The sequence below is a fragment of the Podarcis erhardii genome, assembly GCF_964252035.2.
Source record: "Podarcis erhardii genome assembly, chromosome: 17".
Classification (NCBI taxonomy): Eukaryota; Metazoa; Chordata; class Lepidosauria; order Squamata; family Lacertidae; genus Podarcis; species Podarcis erhardii.
This window is the reverse complement of record NC_138515.1, coordinates 16945896-16965014: the sequence shown is the minus strand read 5'-3', so window position 1 is coordinate 16965014 and position 19119 is coordinate 16945896. Positions and strand designations below refer to the sequence as shown.

At 41.3% G+C, this 19119-nt stretch overlaps 1 protein-coding gene and 1 long non-coding RNA gene across 5 annotated transcripts in view; one reads left to right on the top strand and one right to left on the bottom strand.

Annotated features, from left to right (window-relative positions):
* LOC309332615 overlaps positions 1-6040 on the top strand; it is a 52586-nt gene extending 46546 nt beyond the window's left edge. The window contains exon 2 of the long non-coding RNA XR_014152246.1: positions 5866-6040. This is a non-coding gene — a long non-coding RNA (uncharacterized lncRNA). The remainder of the gene's footprint in view (positions 1-5865) is intronic.
* Positions 1376-19119, bottom strand: part of KDM4C (lysine demethylase 4C) — a gene marked incomplete at its 5' end in the record, with an annotated part of 189539 nt that continues 171795 nt past the window's right edge. For all 4 annotated transcript variants that reach the window (XM_081844867.1, XM_081844869.1, XM_081844868.1 and 1 more), the window contains 3 exons: positions 1376-2029; positions 5585-5677; positions 10043-10162. In XM_081844867.1, the coding sequence (XP_081700993.1) occupies positions 1853-2029; positions 5585-5677; positions 10043-10162 (390 nt within the window). In that variant the 3' untranslated portion in view covers positions 1376-1852. The remainder of the gene's footprint in view (positions 2030-5584; positions 5678-10042; positions 10163-19119) is intronic.

Here is a 19119-nt window from a genome sequence, read left to right as displayed (position 1 = left end):
TAGCAGAGTTTGTAACCTGAAGCATATGTAACCTGAAGCATATGTAATCCAAGGTACCACTGTACTGTTCATTCTAACCCACCTCACAGGGTTGTTTCATGAAAGAAAAATATGAAGGGCAGGGTATAAATTTAATCAATCAAATAACTTAATATTTATACAGTAATAAAGTAAATAAAGTAACTTAACATTTAAGATTCCTCGAGGACTCTGCTGGTTTTGTTGCAGCAGAGCATTACTGCTCATCTGGAATTCATACAATACTGAATTCGGAGAGTTTTATCCCTGTTGCAGCTGGCTGGAGATCTGTTGCTGGACTGACACCCATGGAAAAGATAATGTTCTGCAAAAGCTAAAGCTCGTTTAGGCTTTTTGCAATCCCAAAGCATATCTTGCAACGAGACTGCGAAAACACACAAGCACATTCTGCTGTCTCTTGTGCAACCTGACAAGATTAACGCCGTAAGGCAAAGGAAAAACGAAAGGAAGGTCGTGCTTCGGTTATTAGTAATGACTATGTGTTAACTAAAGTCTGATCTAAATGCTATGCTGGGTGTGCTAAAAATTAAAAGTCTTACTGGTGTGCAGTTCCGCACAGCCAAATCATGTTTAAACTGGCTCACTAGTGACTATGTGGCAGAGTTATGCACTGCACTGGTGTGCTAATTGTACACACAGATGTGTACAATTGGTTTCTTATCTTATAAATAAAAAAAAAACCATTTATAGAAGGCACCAGCCACTTGCAATCCTCACTAGTAAGGTGTTTTTTTAAGTGTCATATACTGACCAAGGTGTATGTGTGGCTGTGTGGCTGTGTGTGTGTGTGTGATCCGTACAGATTACATTGCCGCAACCCAACATTAGTAGACAAAGGGACATCATTTTTTTTTATTTCCAACACTATTACATTTGCAGACTATTATTTAAAAAGGGAAGACCATATTATATTACTATATTACATTAGTTCAAACCTAGCCTGCCAAGCGAAGATATGTAAACTCTAATTTTACAAACACAATAAAAGACATTTTATTGTACAAATTGCTGTCGTCCCCACAGAGTATCGTGAAAAAAAACCCTTTAAAAATAGAGGCCAAAAATCTCTCTCTTTAAATATACACCCACAATTCATTTCCTGAAGGTCTCCCTCTTTAGAAGCACCTTTCTCTTCTCTAGTAATACCTCCCAACCATCACATTTAAACAACTGAGTCCTGGCCAGAGAGCACTGAAAGCACAGGAGGCATAAACAGTGTGGGAAGCACTGTACAAAATTATGACAGTACAGCAGTATTTGTAGATCTCAGTGCTGTTTATACTTTTTTTTTCTTTTTAGAAAAGCTTTGAATATATATATATATATATATATATATATATATATATATATATATATATATATATGGTTGAACTCCCTTTTCCTTTTGTGGACAATGTACAGATTGCAAATCTTGAACTTTGGAGGCTGAAGAAAGTTCCTCACCTAGATTGGTATATAACTTCTCTTGTAACCATCAGTGCAAGGCAAGACTAAAAGTTCTCCAATCGGTGGTACTGTGGGTTCTTAGGCATGTTCTTCGACAGGGCCAATGTGACATGGATCGATCCTTGATGTGAATCCGACAGTCCTTGTTTAGCATATTAGCCCACAAATCGCGGCCCTTTAGTTAAGAAACACTGTCTGTGCCCGAGATATTTTTAAATCAAACTCTCAGTATGTGTTTGAACCACAAGCTACATGTCAGACAAAAAGATGATTACCTGACCATTTTTAAAAACCCCACATTTAGTAACTGCATCCCCTCCGCACACAAAGGAAAAGAGAGCAGGTGATAAATTCACTTCTTCTTCTTTTATAATCCCTTCTGGCACTTCTTCTGGAACGAGGTTTTCAGGAAACTGCGGTATCCAGGGTCATCCACATACTCGTTCTTAAATCTGGAGCTCAATACCCTCTGCCTCTTCTTTTCTCCTTGTATAATATCGGCTCCATAGAATGTGTCTTCAAACCTCATATCAGAAGCTGTAGACTAAAAAGAGACATTCACTATAGGGTATATTTCATACATAACGAAACACCACATAAATAGTTTTCCTACTCCAGTATATTCCTTTCAAATAAACATAAATCTCAACAACCTCTTCAAGAGCACAAAAGTCTTTCCATTTAATGGTCACAGACCATCGTCAGTTCATGTTATATACATTCATAAATCAATGCGGGCACTGAGTGGAGATTAATCTTCAAAATTAGTCAAGAGAAAGCATGTAAATCTCTAATGTGGATCAGCTTCCTGGTGTGTTTACAAACCATGGATGGAATGGACCTTCCAAGGGGCTGGATGCTTGAAAACAGATTGAATCATATGGGCTGGTTACACATAATTTGATAGATCGGCAAGGGCAGAGGGAGAAACACCCATGGTGAGAAAGGTATGCATAAACCAAAATGAATGAGCTCGGATTGTATTGACCTCTGCCAGAGAAGACATTGTTATTCAAACAGTAATTGGCCTTCTCCTTTCATCTGCCTGGCTCTCTTCACTTGTCTTGTTTGCAAGTAAGCCTTTACTCATGTACAGTCGTACCTTGGTTCTCAAACGTAATCCGTTCCGGATGTCTGTTCAACTTCTGAAACGTTCAAAAACCAAGGCACGGCTTCCGAATGGTGCAGGCCATCAGACGTTAGGGCTTCCAAGAAATGTTTGAAAACTGGAACACTTACTTCCGGGTTTTCGCCATTCGGGAGCCAATTTGTTCATCAACTAAGCCGTTTGAGAACCAAGGTTCCACTGTATAGGCTTCTTTCATCATGGTCAGTCGAGCTGGTATGAATTTAGGAGGAGGTAACTTTGATGTTGCCATTCTTAAACAATCCTAGCCAATCTACTTCCAAGTGCAGCTGCCATCACGCTGCACATACTTTATAGTCTTGTGATAGCAATGAAGGTGGAAACGGCCATCTGGCCGGTGTACACAAGATCCAGGGTTTCAGTCCCTTACTCTGAGTACAGTCAGGAAACAGATCTCCAGAGTAGCATACTTTGCTAGGCTGAGCTAGAAGAGAGTCTTACTGACTTCTCGTCAAAAGATTTTCCTGATGAATGGGGCATTACCAAAGCCAGATGCAAAGAGATTTCTGGATACTAGGGTATTCCCGGATTTCAGGGAGCATTACAACAATATCATTAACTCCCCTGAAAAGTTAACATTATTACAGACAGAAGTAAAAATGATCTATAAAACTATCACGATTTCTAATAAATGGCAGAAATCTACTATATCTGCAGTGCAATTCTAAGTTAAATGCAACAATAAAACAGATTTATGGAACATCTAGTTAATTATAAAGCCCATTATGAATACTCTATAAAACAATAAGTAATAATGGGTCATTTTCCTCAACATAATTTTTGCTTTTTAAAAAAATAATCAATCCGCTGTTCTTACCAATTAAGTTATTTATTGTACTATTCAAGAACCATCTTTCCCATGTATGCTGCTAGGTACGTGTTGAAGCTACAAACTCTGTTTCATGATTCTGAAACTTGTAGACTAGAAATATCTCAAGTTAATGCATGATAGAGACCTTTCTGGTCTACCAGGGCATCTTCCAAAGTGTCTACAGGTGGACAATATGTTTGGGAAGAGTCTTAGAGCTCATTGATTGGAAAGAAGCAAGCCACGACCCTGGGCTCAGATGTAACTCTAAGCCAGACCATGGCTTGTTTCCTGGGATCAGCAGTGGAGGAGGGAAGCATGATGTATCAGCATGCTGCATATTCACATTTAAACCAAAACGTAGTTTTAACAATAGTTTAAAGTGACATGACAAGTCAATGAAAAGAAGGCAGCTTGTAGTTTGAATGTAGACAAAGAGAGAGATAGAGAAGAGAGTTTAGCTGTGATTTTGGGGTGGAACCGTAGAGAGGCTACAGCAGGTATCATCTGGGAATCTGACCCAGGGGTAAGGAAATTTTCAGGTGCCTGATACAGAGTGCTTTCACTCTATTTAACTCTGAGTAGGATTGCTATGTATAAGACTGAATCAGATAAGTGCTGGAGATGCAATGAGGTTGAGGGTACGTTCTTTCATATGTGGTGGACCTGTAAAGGGGTAAAAGAGTATTGGGAAATAATTAATAATGAATTGAAAAAAATGTTTAAAAGTACTTTTCCTAAAAAAACACAACAGAGTCCTTTTTCTTGGGGGATAATTTTGTTGGGGATAATTTAGATGGAAATTCCCAGGTGTCAAAAAAAGGTTATTTATGTATGCCACTACTGCGGCCCATGTTTTGTTAGCCCAAAAATGGAAAACAAGCAAAGTCCCAACTAAAGAAGAATGGCAACTTAAACTTATGGAATATGCACAGCTTGCGGACCTAACATATAGAATAAGAGAAGAAGAAGAACGTACATTTAAAGAAGACTGGAAAATATTTATTGAATATATGGGGGGGAATTGTGTACACTTGAAAATGTTGGCAGCATTAAGATAAACTCAACAGTGTAAACAAGTTTTGATGGATGTAATAATGGAATATTGAACAGTTTAGTTTATGTAAAATGTGCAGGGATTTATGATATGCAAAATGAACCATGGAAAGAGAAGAAGGGAAGTCATTGACATTTTAAGGTTGTTTAAATGAATATTCTAAATTGTAAAACAGAAAATTTAATAAAAATTATACACAACAGAGTGCTTCCACCCTGCTCATATATTTGCAAATAAAGTGAACATTAGAAAGACACTGTAAGTCTCTAGTGCTCTCACGGTCAAAAGAAACTAAACCCTGTAGAGCTACATCTGGAACTTCTAAGAGGAGGAGGAGTTTGGATTTGATAGCCCGTTTTATCACCTACTCTAAGGAGTCTCAAAGCAGCTAACATTCTCCTTTCCCTTCCTCACCCACAACAAACAATCTGTGAGGTGAGTGAGGCTGAGAGACTTCAGAGAAGTGTGACTAGCCCAAGGTCACCCAGCAGCTGCATGTGGAGGAGCGGGGAACTGAACCCGGTTCACCAGATTATGAGTCTACTGCTCTTAACCACTACACCACACTGGCTCCCAGTGTGCAGCATAAGAATGAAGAAAGGGTGTGATGGATTGGATCAGTGGATTTGGTCCAGCATTCTGTTTTCACAGTGCCCACCCAAGATGCCTGTTGGAAGCCTTCAAGCAGGATCTGAGCACAAGGGCACTTGCCCCTCCTGCAGTTTCCAGGAACTGGTATTCAGAAGCACTACTGCCTCTGACCAGGCAAGTAGGGAGCACACATGAATAATGTGGAAGAGGTAAGCAACAGCAAGGTTGTTTTCCTGGGGTGGGTGAGTTCTTCCTGCTTTCACCGGAATGACCAGCTTGTGACAAGCTGCCGCATAATAGCATCCAGGGATCTAGGGAAATGCTGTTTGCAGGCTGGATAAGGCTTGATCTTGAACATCTGACACGATGCCATGGGGCAATTGTAAAAGAAAGGCATAAGCACTAAATCTTTATGAAAGCGGTGAGGATGATACAGAAATTCAATCATCAACTTGTGGCATTTTGCCCCAATTTCAATGTGTTTGTCCGTACTTACAAATCGAGCCCGCACTCTTTTGGGCAGTTCTTCATCCAGAGTGTAGATTTCTTCCCTTTTTGTTGCTATCTGAGAACCATCTTCAAACTCCACCTAAATATTACAGTTATCTGCATTATTTGAGATTCTGTTAGTGGTATGGGATAGCACAGGCAACAAAATATTTTAGCTGTTCAGTGCTCATCTGCATGAAATTCATACACAGCCACTGCCTCAGTAAAATGACTTACTTTACAAGGTTGCCCAAGGACTAACTTCTAACCTTCTTCTTCTTTCTTTAGTTAACAGCTGCTCAGAGCAGCTGCTGCTGCACTTTAAAGCTCCCCCCCCCCCCCGATTTCCTTAAAGAGTTAATAGCTCCTGGTAAGTTTGACTGCTTCTGCTCACATTGGAAAGTGGGGCTACAAATGCCCCTGGGTCATGCAATGGGGCTGATGATGTGCCTTTCTTTTCTTTTTTTAAATCTGTATAATGCCACACTGTGCTTTTTCTACACTACTCTGTACTATTTTTATACACTGCCTGGGTATTTCTTTTTAATGTAGAGTGGTTTACAAATTTGGAGATAAATAAATGCAAGGCAGCCAGTCATCCTTGCCATCACATGACCCAGGGCCCAACGTACCCAAATGGTTAATCTAATTCCCCAAGTGATAAGAATTAATCTTTCTGTTTTCAAGGTTGTGGAAGACTTATGTCAAAAGGAGGAAGGTATGAGTGATACTAAAGGAAATGCCAGTTAGCAGAATTATATTGAATCTGATGGAACTTCTTTTAAAATAGTCTGTTCAGAAGATGAAAAGCTTTATCATGCTTAGGTTTAGATCTAATCCAGTATGAACCCCTTTAGCAGAAAATGAGAAAGGGAATGCAGCAAGGTGTGGGGAATGCTAAACGACTCGGCTGCTGCAGTCAGTTGTGCCTTTCAGAAGATCCAAGTTACTTTTTTTGACACCACTTTTCCAATTCCAAGACATGGACGTCTGGTACTTCTATAGCTTTGTTCTTTGTGCTCTTGACCAAATGTGGTTGTTTATTTTTAAAGTTCAAAGTGCCCATTGAAACAAATGCATGAATAATGATAATGATAATCATAAATTCAGAGATAAAAAACTGCATATGTACAGTAGGGATCCATACACCTTACTCAAATATGTCTAAAGCATTCCTGACAGTATTAAAAGATTTTTGTTAGCCCAAACATTTTCAGGGTAGCGATATTAGTTGTGTGTGTGTGTGTGTGTGTGTGTGTGTGTGTGTGTGTGTACAGGCTCCCCATAACTGATAATCTCCTCTAAATCTAGGCATAATATACCACACAAAAGCAGCCAATGTTGTCCAGATAAAACTACCATACTATGCGGTTTCAGCTCTTCCAGAAGATTCAGCCGTGTGTCTGCCGCACCAGTTAATTAGAAACCAAATTCTATTCTGTGCTGGGAAAATATTTCCAAATTGTAGAGATCTAATGACAAGTAATGGCTCCTTTAAGTTATTCAATAGGGGTTTATGGCAGAGAGTGTCAATAGATCATCTCTAATGAGTCCAAATCTGAACTAGGCTTGAGTTGGCATAATGTAGACCACTCAGTTTGTCAATCACTGTCCATATTAATTTATATCAGCCCCAAGAGACAGACACACATAATAATAAAAACCACTACTGCAATAATATGTCAGTAACATTTGCTACTTAGTTCTCTCTATGTGCTTTTCTTGCATCAGGACATCATAAATTAGCAGTTTAATTGGAATTGCTGGAAAGCATTTGATTAGGTACATGGGTAATTTAGTCATCTTCATAAGCTCACACATGCATATTAAAAAGGGAAACACAAGCAAAATCGTAAGACAATGTTTAAGGCTCAGGTTTCCACTTAAAAAATCCTGGCCTTTTTTATTATTACAGATCTTCACAGATCTGCAACACTAAAACAGTGACCATGTTTTGATTTCCCATCACACTTCAGCGTCTGTAAAAAGTGACATGGAAGTGCTGCCTAAACCCAACTAGTTCAGACCAAAGCTCTATGCATGATTAAAATGAGCAGGAAGCAACACTGTGCCAAACAGCTCTTCTCCCTAGTGCCACTGATAGAATGCACACGTCTGAAAGGTTGAGATTTTGTGCAATCACAGTTCTGTGCAATCTGGAACCCCAAATGTTCCAGAAGCCGAGACGTGCAAAGGCTCCTTCCTTCAGACTTTTGCATTCTGTGTGCAGACACCAGGGGAAGGGGTTATTTAGTATGGCACCACTTCCTGCTCATAAAGGTAAAGGTACCCCTGACCATTAGGTTCAGTCATGGACGACTCTGGGGTTGTGCGCTCATCTCGCTCTATAGGCCGAGGGAGCTGGCGTTTGTCCACAGACAGCTTCCGGGTCATGTGGCCAGCATGACTAAGCCGCTTCTGGCGGACCAGAGCAGTGCATGGAAACGCCGTTTACCTTCCCGTTTACCTATTTATCTACTTGCACACTGACGTGCTTTTGAACTGCTAGGTGGGCAGGAGCAGGGACCGAACAACGGGAGCTCACCCCATTGCGGGGATTTTAACTGCCAACCTTCTGATCGGCAAGCCCTAGGCTGTGTGGTTTAGACCACAGCGCCACCCACTCGTATGTTGGTTTTAATCACTAAGTAGTGTAATAGATCTGTGGTGCTAAATGTTTAGGTTTAGTAAATATCAAGATTTAAACCTGTATGTTATTCTGGTACGTGTTATAAGACAGTATGAAAGTGTCTAAGGGGTTTATGCAAGGGGTTTGTGGTGTTAAATTAGTCTTTATGTATAAAGACTATGTGTTAGACTTTGAGAATGTAATCAAGATCCATGTGCATTGGAATGTGTGTACCTACTTCTGAACATCAGCAATTAGCATGTGAAGAGTTAATTAACCTATGTAAACGGTCTAATCTAAGTGTGTATACGTCTTTAATCCTAGTAAATTAACAAGTGTTGATGAAGTCTGGGGAACTCCTTTGTTGATTAATCATTAGTATTTCAAAGCACCAAAAGAACTGACCATTAGAATGAGGAGGTTTTTTTCAGAACAGCAGAATGAGGAGAGATGCCTAGGCTTAGACTCAAGTGTGGCACTGCTGCGAGGAACAAATCCCTCTTGAGATGATCATGCTGTCTCTCACAAAAGCAGGCCTGGAACACTGGTGGGGTTAAAGCAGCTGACAGCAAGCTTCACAAAGAACCCATCTGGCAGGGAAAGGGTTCAGCACTTGCTTTACTGCTGCCAAAGAAAATGGCATTAGGCCTGAAGGACATAAGTATTTTCTGGGTGGGAACTGTAATGTATGAAGGTGTCCTAAGCAACATAAAGGTTTCCCCCACTCTTTCATTTCTCCTTTTCTCATCCTCCATACAGAAATGTCTCCACAACCCTACAAGAATGTTATGGTTTCTTAATTGAAACTGCTTTGTTTTAAAATGCCACCTGTCATATCATCTTTCTGCTTTTTCCAGCACTTCATTTTTGCCTGATCTTATTGTTAGAAGATAGAACACATGGTCCCAAGAAATGGGCAATTAGGGCTCTCATGTGACCTTGAAAAGGGCACTTAAATCCGACTAACAGGAAATAATTCTGCTTCTAATAAGGCACATGTGCTTACCCTGAGTAACTGTTTTTAATGGCCACAGTTGTCAAGAACAATGGTTCATCTTACATCATCTAATTTTATGTATCTTAAAATGACTCTGCACCAACATTTCAAGTTATTTTCATTTCCCATCTGTTGAGGTATTCATACTAGTGCTTCATAGCATTTCTAATACAAGGTATCTGAAGTACACAATTCAGGAGTTCTTGACACAGCCTATTGCAAGGCTGCCAATACCACTGTGAGGAATTCACCCCACCTGCTGCAGTTACGACTCGGCCTGGGGATCAGTTGTAAGAGGCCAGGCACCACAAAAGACCAGGATAGGCGGTTTAAGTTTCAAATGTCATGATGCTCTTCTGAGCCTTGATTAATCCACAGCTGTTGAAGGGTATCTTAAGAACATGGCCATTAAACTGGCCCATGGGCCTAGAAGTTTGAAACGAGGTGCTCTTATTGTGAGCTGTAACTAAACGATGATCCTGACAAGGTTTCTCTGGAGATCTGAGTTCACTTTTACGAACACAGAATTGGGTTTAAACAAGTGATTCAGGCTTACTGACCTTAGACATTTTCTGTATGACTAAGTCATCCCTCCCACCCTCTGACCACTGTAAGCAAGGCTACCAGTTGTCCAAGCAGAGGTGAAGCTAGGAAACACTCTCATCTGGAGAGACACAAATTGAACCACAGGTACTGGGCCAAAACATCTTGCAGTTGGCTATCCCTGTTAAGTAAGTTTTCATCTACAACAACCAACATAATACTGGCCATATAATGAGCACCGGAATCTGACAACCGAATGAAGGTTTTCAATTTACAGATCACTAAATGCAACTTACATTATGCATGTAGGCTACATTGGTTCCTAGATATTTTGCACCATAAAGTTTTCCATCTGGCCATTTCACTTGAACGACTTCTCCCTCTGCAGGTGGGCCCAGCTTCAGGCAATCTCGGCTCTGGATCAAAACAAAACAAAGAGATATCCGGTTATTAAACTGGGAGGTAGAAAGACTATGTATGAGTATGGCTCAGTCACGAAGGGAGTCTTCTTGCTATCCTGTTAGCACACACACAAAACACGCTCCTCCTCCATGAACCAAAGAGTGTTCCAAGCCCCCACTCATAACAATATATAAGAGCAATGTCAACGTAATACGGTGATTCGAATGGCACAAGCGGATTCTGGTGATGATATGGAAAAATGTATCCCAAAGAAAAGCCTTGCGATACTCTTTAGCAACACTCTCCTATCACTGCAGAGAGCTCAAAAGGTTAATGTTGTTAAGATAAAATATTTTTACATTTGCTCACTACCCAGAAGTCTATGTAACACTCACTGAGCTCTACAAAGGTGCTGGATGGGGGGATTAATAATAATATTAATAATACCCCACCCATCTGGCTGAGTCTCCCAGATGGGTGGGGTATTCTCTACTCTTATCCTTGCATGGTACTCAACTGTCAGAATCCGAAGGCAGAATCCTAGCCTTGTTGGTAAATGAATGCTGCTTTTAAATGCAGAAATACAGCATGAGATAAACACTTAGTATAGCAGCTTTCGTTTGCGGAAATCAAAAGCAAATATAAGCCAATACCACCCCCACCCCCGAAAAAAAAACCCTTAAAAATTATTTGAGTATTAGAAGGCAATAATAGCACAGATGTTCAGTTTGTTGGCAATCGGTGTAGAATTGAGAATGCCTTTCCCAATTAAAACATTGGAAGACCATGGTCACTAACCCATTGTTTTCCATAACAATGGCGCATTTTATTTTGCATTCTTCTAATACAAAGCGAAGACTCACACTTGCAAGAGGGCAATGAAACAGGAGAGGAGCAAAATTATTTACATTTAAGTGCTTCAGGATGATATACAAGTGTTGCCAGAAAATGATCTCAATCTCGATGGGAAAAATGCCACTTTATTCAAACTGCCGGAGAACAGCTTTTACAGAAAAAAGCATTTGTTAATGGCTCTTAAAGCTTTTGTAATCAGAGAGCATTCTTTCTCTTTGTGTGTGTTAAGTGTTGTAAACTCAGCTCCCTCTGGTGGTAGATTCAAGCAAGGCTAAAAACGAGTGCATGACTTATTTGGGCAATAAGGATCCTAGATGCCAACGACAACATTGCCTTGTATATGGACGCAGCCACAGGTTTCCCAGCCTAATAATCTTGCCTGAACAGCTGTACTTTCCATCCCACTGATACTATTGCATGTGCATGCTGTGAAGCTCCTTATATCAAGATGAAGAAAATCAATTCCCATCTTGATAAGATTAGAACTCTTTTCTGCAGATGATTGCTAAGCTCATTTCTACAAGCTGCTCTGCTACAGTGGGGCTTTGAAATAGATGGGAAGGTTGACATGTTACTTTGCAAGAGAGCTACCTAGGGTTTGTCATTCCAGTGGGGCTGAACTACCAGCATGTTGATTAGCAAGGAAGTGGGGGGGGGGGGTTCCGGTCATCAGTATACACACACACACACACACACACACACACACACACACACACATACATTCAGGTAACTACTGCTGTAAATATAACAAGTGTTTTTCCTGCTGATTCTGAGAGGCAAAATGAGCATTTCTGCCATTGATATGATAAAATATATCATTTGAGGCACTAGACAAACATTTTGCATTATGTTTCAGTTCACAACCCTGTATCCCGTCCTTTCAACATGAACAGGATATCTTCCCAGTAAATGAGGTGTGGATTTCAGGCTGAGTGTTTAATTTGGCACGGCATGATGCACCCCATGGCTGTAGACTTCCTCTGATGTTCCCTCCAGCTGCCAGAATCCTGCTGCAGAAACAAGTGATCTCAGAACTGCTTTTTCACTGCAGGGCCATGCAGAACTTGCTATTAGTAGTGACCCAGTGTTTGGCCAGGGTGAGGAAATTGGTACAGATGATGCAACGTAAAAAAAAAAAAATCTAAGGTAATGATGTAGTAAGACCCTGTGGCCGAAAATGCAAGGATAGGAATGCACACAGCAGTTTTCCCTGGTCTCTCATGTTTGGATGCCCAGGTTGAGGAAGTGACACTTATTTTCACTTTGCAAGAAGACTGCCATCTGCTATGTTTGTGCCTAATAACCACCAGCCATTTCTCCATTATTCAAAGCAAAATGGCTCATGCATTCTATGTTGAAGTCTTATTGATAAAGACTTTCTGGAAACTTCCTTGGCTGCAAAACACACAGTGGTCAACTCCTGACAAACCAAGAAATGGAGGGGGGGGAATTACACCAATTTTTCCAGACTCTCCACTGGTTTCTTGTGATAGTCAGGGCACAAGAATAGGTGTTGGGGTTTTTTTACTTATTAAGCCCCAGATAGTAAAGGAACACAGAATATCTTCTCCTTAATATGCTACATTGGTCTTGAAGTTCAACCTGGATAACTTTCTTGATTATCAGTGTGCCGTTTTCACAGCTAGAGACACTAAGAAGACTTCTGAGGTGGCTTCCCCAGTTGTAGATTTTCCTTCCAGTGGTGGAGGGGTGGGAAGCCTGTGGCCGCCGTTTGTTGTTGGACTTCAGCTCTCATCAACCCCAGACAACAGGGCTCCATGCTCAGGGATGATAGAAGCAACTTCTGAAGGGCCACAGGGTTCCCCAACCCTGCCTTAGTGGTTTACCAAACGTTGGATACAAAGTCTTTTCTAGAAGTGCTGTTTAAACATGTTTACAGGGCAAAGAAAAAATCTTAATGTGGGATAATGGCTCTGTAAGGAAAATTATGTTAGAAACTGGTGTTAACACTCTCCAGAGTTGAGAAGATATGTGAAGTGGGCCCAAGGAACCTCATAACAGATATACACCGAGGATGGTTAAAAACAAGTCTAAGCAGATTCAGGCTGCAGCAATGAAGGTAGGGGTTCCCCTGTAAAGAACGGTCCTAAGTGAGTGTGGGTTGTATGAACATAGAGAGGAAATACAGATCAGTGAAAAGAATGTAGAGCTGATGAGTTTTGACTGGTGCCTCTAGAAAGATTTTGGAGCGTTAGCTGCAATTTAGAGTGTCCGCTGATGACAATATTTCCATTCTAATAATGTCATGGCCTTTATAATCAGTCTCTCTTACCAGCAAAAGGAACTGGATGGTGATTTACATTAGTAAATCACGTAAGCATGATAGTTATCTATGCAACATTATATTTATGCTTTTATTATTTATCATCATTATATGAATCTCCTAACTGGCAACTGGGTGAAAGCAATACCGGCCTGCCTTCAATCATGGTGAGCATATGACCCACCTCTGGTTTGGATTTTAATCCCATCCAGAGAAGCACTCCTGCTCTCTTGAATTTCTGATCTGCTCTGCTCATCTGTGGTCTGGCAACAACAGCAGTGGCAACGAATCTTTCTAGGCATAACATGCAAGCTGCCGGCCCAATATGCATAGCTGCTTTATTTTAATGTACACCAGGCTCTCCAATTGTCTTTGGTTAAATGTTTCTAAGATATACCACTTTTTCTACCTTTTGATAAAAAAAAAGGTAGGTGCATGAAGAAATCAAAGCTCCTACCAACTTTATAATGGGCTATTCACTGTAGTAATAGAAAATTTAATGATTGTTTCAGCAAGGGTTTAGAGTGGCAATATATATTTAAAAAGATTGCAAGAGAAGGAGTACGGGAACTGTCACAAAGAGTGAGCGCACACTGTTTAAAATCTAGGGGGAAAAGAAGGGTTCCTGTAGCAAAGTTGTAAAGGTGACTGAATTGGGGTTCCCTGAGATGGGAAGCGTATCCCTCAGGACTGAACTGAAATGTCAACAAGCCCATTCAGTTAATACACTAAATGCAAGCTGTCCATTCTGCTTAAGCCATTTCTGTGTGCATTAGCTTGAAATTTGGGTGTGAGTGATTAAGCTTTCACAGTTGTGCTTACAAAGTGATAGTTTTCATAAAGAACATGACCACTGTAATTAGTATTAACAGCTCAGCAATAGACAAGCTTATCATAGAAATATATATGATGACAGAGATGAAAGCAACTAATAAAATTTATCTACTCAAGCTATTAAAACTAATGGAAAGAAGAACTCTGAAAATTTGTTGCAAGCATCTCAAAAGCCTCTTTGACCATATCTAGCTTGGGAGAACTGTACATGCATGACTGTATGTGCTAGTTCAAACTGTTTGAGTGAAAGAGCCTGGTTTCTGAAATGTGTAATTGTCAGAATTCTGCAGGGATCTAAGATGGAGCCTTGTTTTCCAATCTACTGTGGGACCCCAAACAGATTCACCAGCCCTCTTCATTGCCCGCCCCCCAAAGCTTTGTCTTCCTTGATGAATGCACAACAAAAAATACTCCTCCCACAATGAAGCTCAGGGGCTCCCCCCCCCCAACGGCCTTCCCCCACTTTCCAACTATTGTGCTCTATCTCTATATATCTGCAGTGGTACCTCGGTAGTCGAACGGAATCTGTTCCGGAAGTCCGTTCAACTTCCAAAACGTTCGGGAACCAAGGTGCGGCTTCCAATTGGCTGCAGGAAACTCCTGCAGCCAATCGGAAGCCACGTTGGACATTCGGGTTCCAAAGAACGTTCGCAAACCAGAACACTCACTTCTGGATTTGCGGGGTTCAGGAGCCAAAACGTTTGACTCGCAAGGCATTCAGGATCCAAGGTATGACTGTACATATATGCACAATAATGCTGGAGCAATGAGAAAACATTTAGTCCATCAAGAATGCTTAAACTGCCCCTAATGAGAGCCTGAGAAGCAACAATAATTCTGTGGGATATTTTATTCTTATAAAAAGAGCAGACTGCATCCTTTTCGTTGAGCAAAATGGAATTAGGTGTTGTAGTGTTAGATGGAATCTAATGAAACCTATACAAACCCTGCTCTCACAATGCACTTCAGTGCATTCATAGTTGGGTAGCACGTGCTTTAATTTTGCAAATACTTCCCTTATCAGGTTATCCATGGATTGGGGAGGGGGGGGGAATGGATTGGGTGTGGGTAGTGAAGGCTGCCACTCGGATGAGAGCATCATGTGGATGCGGCAAAAAAACGGGGAGGTGGGTAAGACTGAAGCAGCTTCAAATCTACTTTAAACTCTTGTGTGGATGAGCTCAAAAACTGGAAGCAGACAGAGAGCTGAGTTGCTCTCTGGAAGAATCTGAGGGTACTAGTTGCACTTCGGGGTGTTTGTGGAGTGTTAAGCGGTGAATCTCTACCTATGCTCAACCGTAAAGAACTGTAAAGAAATGCAAATGTTACAAAATGCCACGAGCCTCCTGCAGCTTCCTTCTAAAGGAAGCTGAATCTTGGGAGTACATAATAGGAATGATATACAGCGCAGCCTAATCAGCAGATTACACGAGTTAACCTCTCTTAATAATTGCTGGCATGTTTCTGTTGGCATGACATCAATCGTTGCTGAAGGGAAAGCCGCTGCATAACATTATGAGATAGAAAATGCCATTCTAAAATCAGGTTTCCTTACCAGTTCAAATCCAGGATAGGGAACTTACTTACCATATTTTTCACTCTATAAGACGCACCAGACTACAAGACGCACCTAGTTTTTGGAGGAGGAAAACAAGAAAAAAAATATTCTGAATCTCAGAAGCCAGAACAACAAGAGGGATCGCTGCGCAGTGAAAGCAGCAATCCCTCTTTCTGTTCTGGCTTCTGTGATAGCTGCGCAGCCTGCATTTGCTCCATAAGACGCACACACATTTCCCCTTGCTTTTTAGGAGGGAAAAAGTGAGTCTTATAGAGCAAAAAATACGGTATTTATTTTAAAAAGAAGGAATAAAGTAAACACTGCAAGTAGCAAAGCTACTTGATACACACCCTTCCCTATTGTTCTAATGTGGGTTTTCCTGGCTGGATCTAGACACATCAAAAAAGCGTTTCAAGAAAACACACCTTAAACCTCCAAGTGGGAAATCACATTGGCGGAAGACGTAACTCCACAGCGCCATCTGGTGTCACAGTGTTATAACGCATATAACATGCTTTTTCTTAGTAATGTAGCTGAGTCTCCAGTTTTCTGGCAGCAGAAGCATACTTGGTTTCTGAATTAAATTTTGAGGCATGCCTCACTCTTATATCGGAAAAGTTTACCATTCATGCCAGGCCAAAGGGACAGTGGATTATGCAGAGACTCAGTGGATAGCTCCCTCTGTGTGTTGGTACACTGGAATCACAAGGGTCTTTGTTTCATTAATTTATTTCTCGTAGCACACTGACGGGACGTGGGTGGCGCTGTAGGTTAAACCACAGAGCCTAGGGCTTGCCGATCAGATGGTCGGCGGTTCGAATCCCCGCAACAGGGTGAGCTCCCGTTGCTCGGTCCCTGCTCCTGCCCACCTAGCAGTTCGAAAGCACGTCAAAGTGCAAGTAGATAAATAGGTACCGCTCCGGCGGGAAGGTAAACGGCGTTTCTGTGCGCTGCTCTGGTTTGCCAGAAGCGGCTTTGTCATGCTGGCCACATGACCCGGAAGCTGTATGCTGGCTCCCTCGGCCAATAAAGCAAGATGAGCGCCGCAACCCCAGAGTCGGCCATGACTGGACCTAATGGTCAGGGGTCCCTTTACCTTTACCTAGCACACTGACAGCTCTCTTGTGGGACACTAATTGGCTATAACGTACAGCCATTGGGTGCTCATGCACATGTTCAGTTATGGAAATCTGTGGCTAAGACATCCATGTGGGTGGAAGAACTCTTATTTTTAAATGGCATTCCATTTGTCATGTTATTATGCTGACGTTTTTGTTCAAATGCATGATCACAAAAATGTGCCCAATTCCATTACAAAGGAAGCCAAAGATGGTAATTTGATGTTTTGTGAAATTTAGGTGTATTTGGAAATGCAGAAGTAGTCTTTAGAAAATTTCTGTGATGTACTTTTGCTGTCACATTTCTAAATGGCTCTCTTCCTTTTTTCATAGCTGGAGATGAATTTGAAGCACAGACTGATGGGGCTTAATCGTCACCATTCTCATCTCAGTGAAGGCTCTCTCGGGTCCTCTGTTTGAAAGGATGCAGTTACATTAGTGTCAGCATAATTCTGTTAAGGGCTCCGTGTATCAATGTTGGTTTTTTTTAAAAAAAAAAAAATGAGGAAAAATCCTCAAATTTCTATTCATGTTCGTCTCTTTCGGGTGAGGAAACATCCATTTTGGAAAAGACTGGTAGACCAATAATAATAATAATCTGTAAATTGTGTCACATTTACTTGGATTGACAGCCTGAGTCATGTAGTAATATGTCTTTTATTACTGTTTTTGACTGCTGTGACTTGCAGGCTGAGTTTAACTGCACAATGCTATATACTCCACAGAACACACATATCTGGGCATTTTTAAGACTGCACAGAACAAGAACACATGGGCATTTGGAATATCCCCCGAGAGTCTTGGAAATGCAGCACCGTCCAAAGACTGAGATACATTTCAGCATTAGTGTTTTATAAACTGAAATGGAATATCTTCTTTTCTTTCTCTCTGATGGCTTTAGACTCCAGTTCTATAAACATGTAAGTTTCTAACATACGTGTGGCTCAAGGGTCCTGAGAAACCTGGATACAAACCATACCTTGACTATGAATGCAAAGGAATGTTCATAGCCAGGCCACTAGCTCCCAGCCGCAATTTTCTCACTAACGGTTTAGACTCCAGTTCTAAACACCCTTAAATGACCAACAATGTAGATCAGTGAACAGTGCTACAGTGTGGACTTTGGAAACTGGGACTCAAATGTCACTTTTGACTATGAAAGCACTGTGGTTGGTATCAACCCAAAGACGTTTTCTCAATATGAATTAAAATAAGGGTCATGGTATAAACCAGTGTTTCCCAAACTTGGGTCTCCAGCTGTTTTTGGACTACAGTTCCCATCATCCCTGACCCCTGGTCCTGCTAGCCAAGGATGATGGGAGTTGTGGTCCAAAAACAGCTGGAGACCCAAGTTCAGGAAACTAGGGTTGCCATATGCCCGGAATTTCCCAGACATATCTGGAATATTTCACTTTTTGTAATATGGCAACCCAACTATTATTAGCTTGTAAACTATTATTAGCTTCCTGGATATTTATTTGGTGCTTATATGCTAAATACACAAAGCAGCCCCCTGTGGGGGGAAATAGGTCCCTACAGAATGCTGACAGGACCTGTGTTCAGTCCTGGCATGGAAAAAACCACAGTGTGTCTGGAGGAAGTGGGTCAGGCAGCATTCTGAAGCAGGCAACCAGAACAGATGACTGGCAAGCAGGGGCAGTATTACTCAGAGATTATGAGTTAGGACTAAAAAGCTAAAGCTGTCAGGGACATGTCCTAGGGAAGAGACTACAGGCATTGAGTTCAAACTGAGCCCCTTTACAGCTACTGGGCCTACCTCTCCTAGGTCCTTACCTTTTGATGGGCAATGGAGATTCTTAAAGTAGCAGCCCTCAAGTTCTACACTCCTTGATATTTCATTATTTCTGGCTCTTGGAATAGGGGGTATTGGTTCCATGGGGTGGGGGAGGGATCTGGCTCAGGAGATGCAATCCCTGGGAGTCCAGGTTGGGGGACCCATATTCAGTTGGCTCCAGGCTGCTCAACTCAGGCTGTGTCAGGGCTGGTGCTATTGGCACAGCTGACCCCTCTCTGTGTGTGTGTCAGTGTCCAAGCCACTGGGTAATGACAGACATGTGAGGACAGACTACAGGATAAAGTTATTGCTACATGCTTCTCTTCCAAAAATATTAGGGAGTAATGTTCAGAACTGTATGTACAGAATTCAGGATCTAATCTACAAGGGCAAACTATTCTGGTCTTAGATATAGTGGCTGAGAACTAGAGGAATTCACACACACAATCCACATCTGATTTTTTTTGGGTCAAGTTTCTTCCTCTGCAGGGATGACTAGAAAACCACCAAAATGCTCTACATACTTC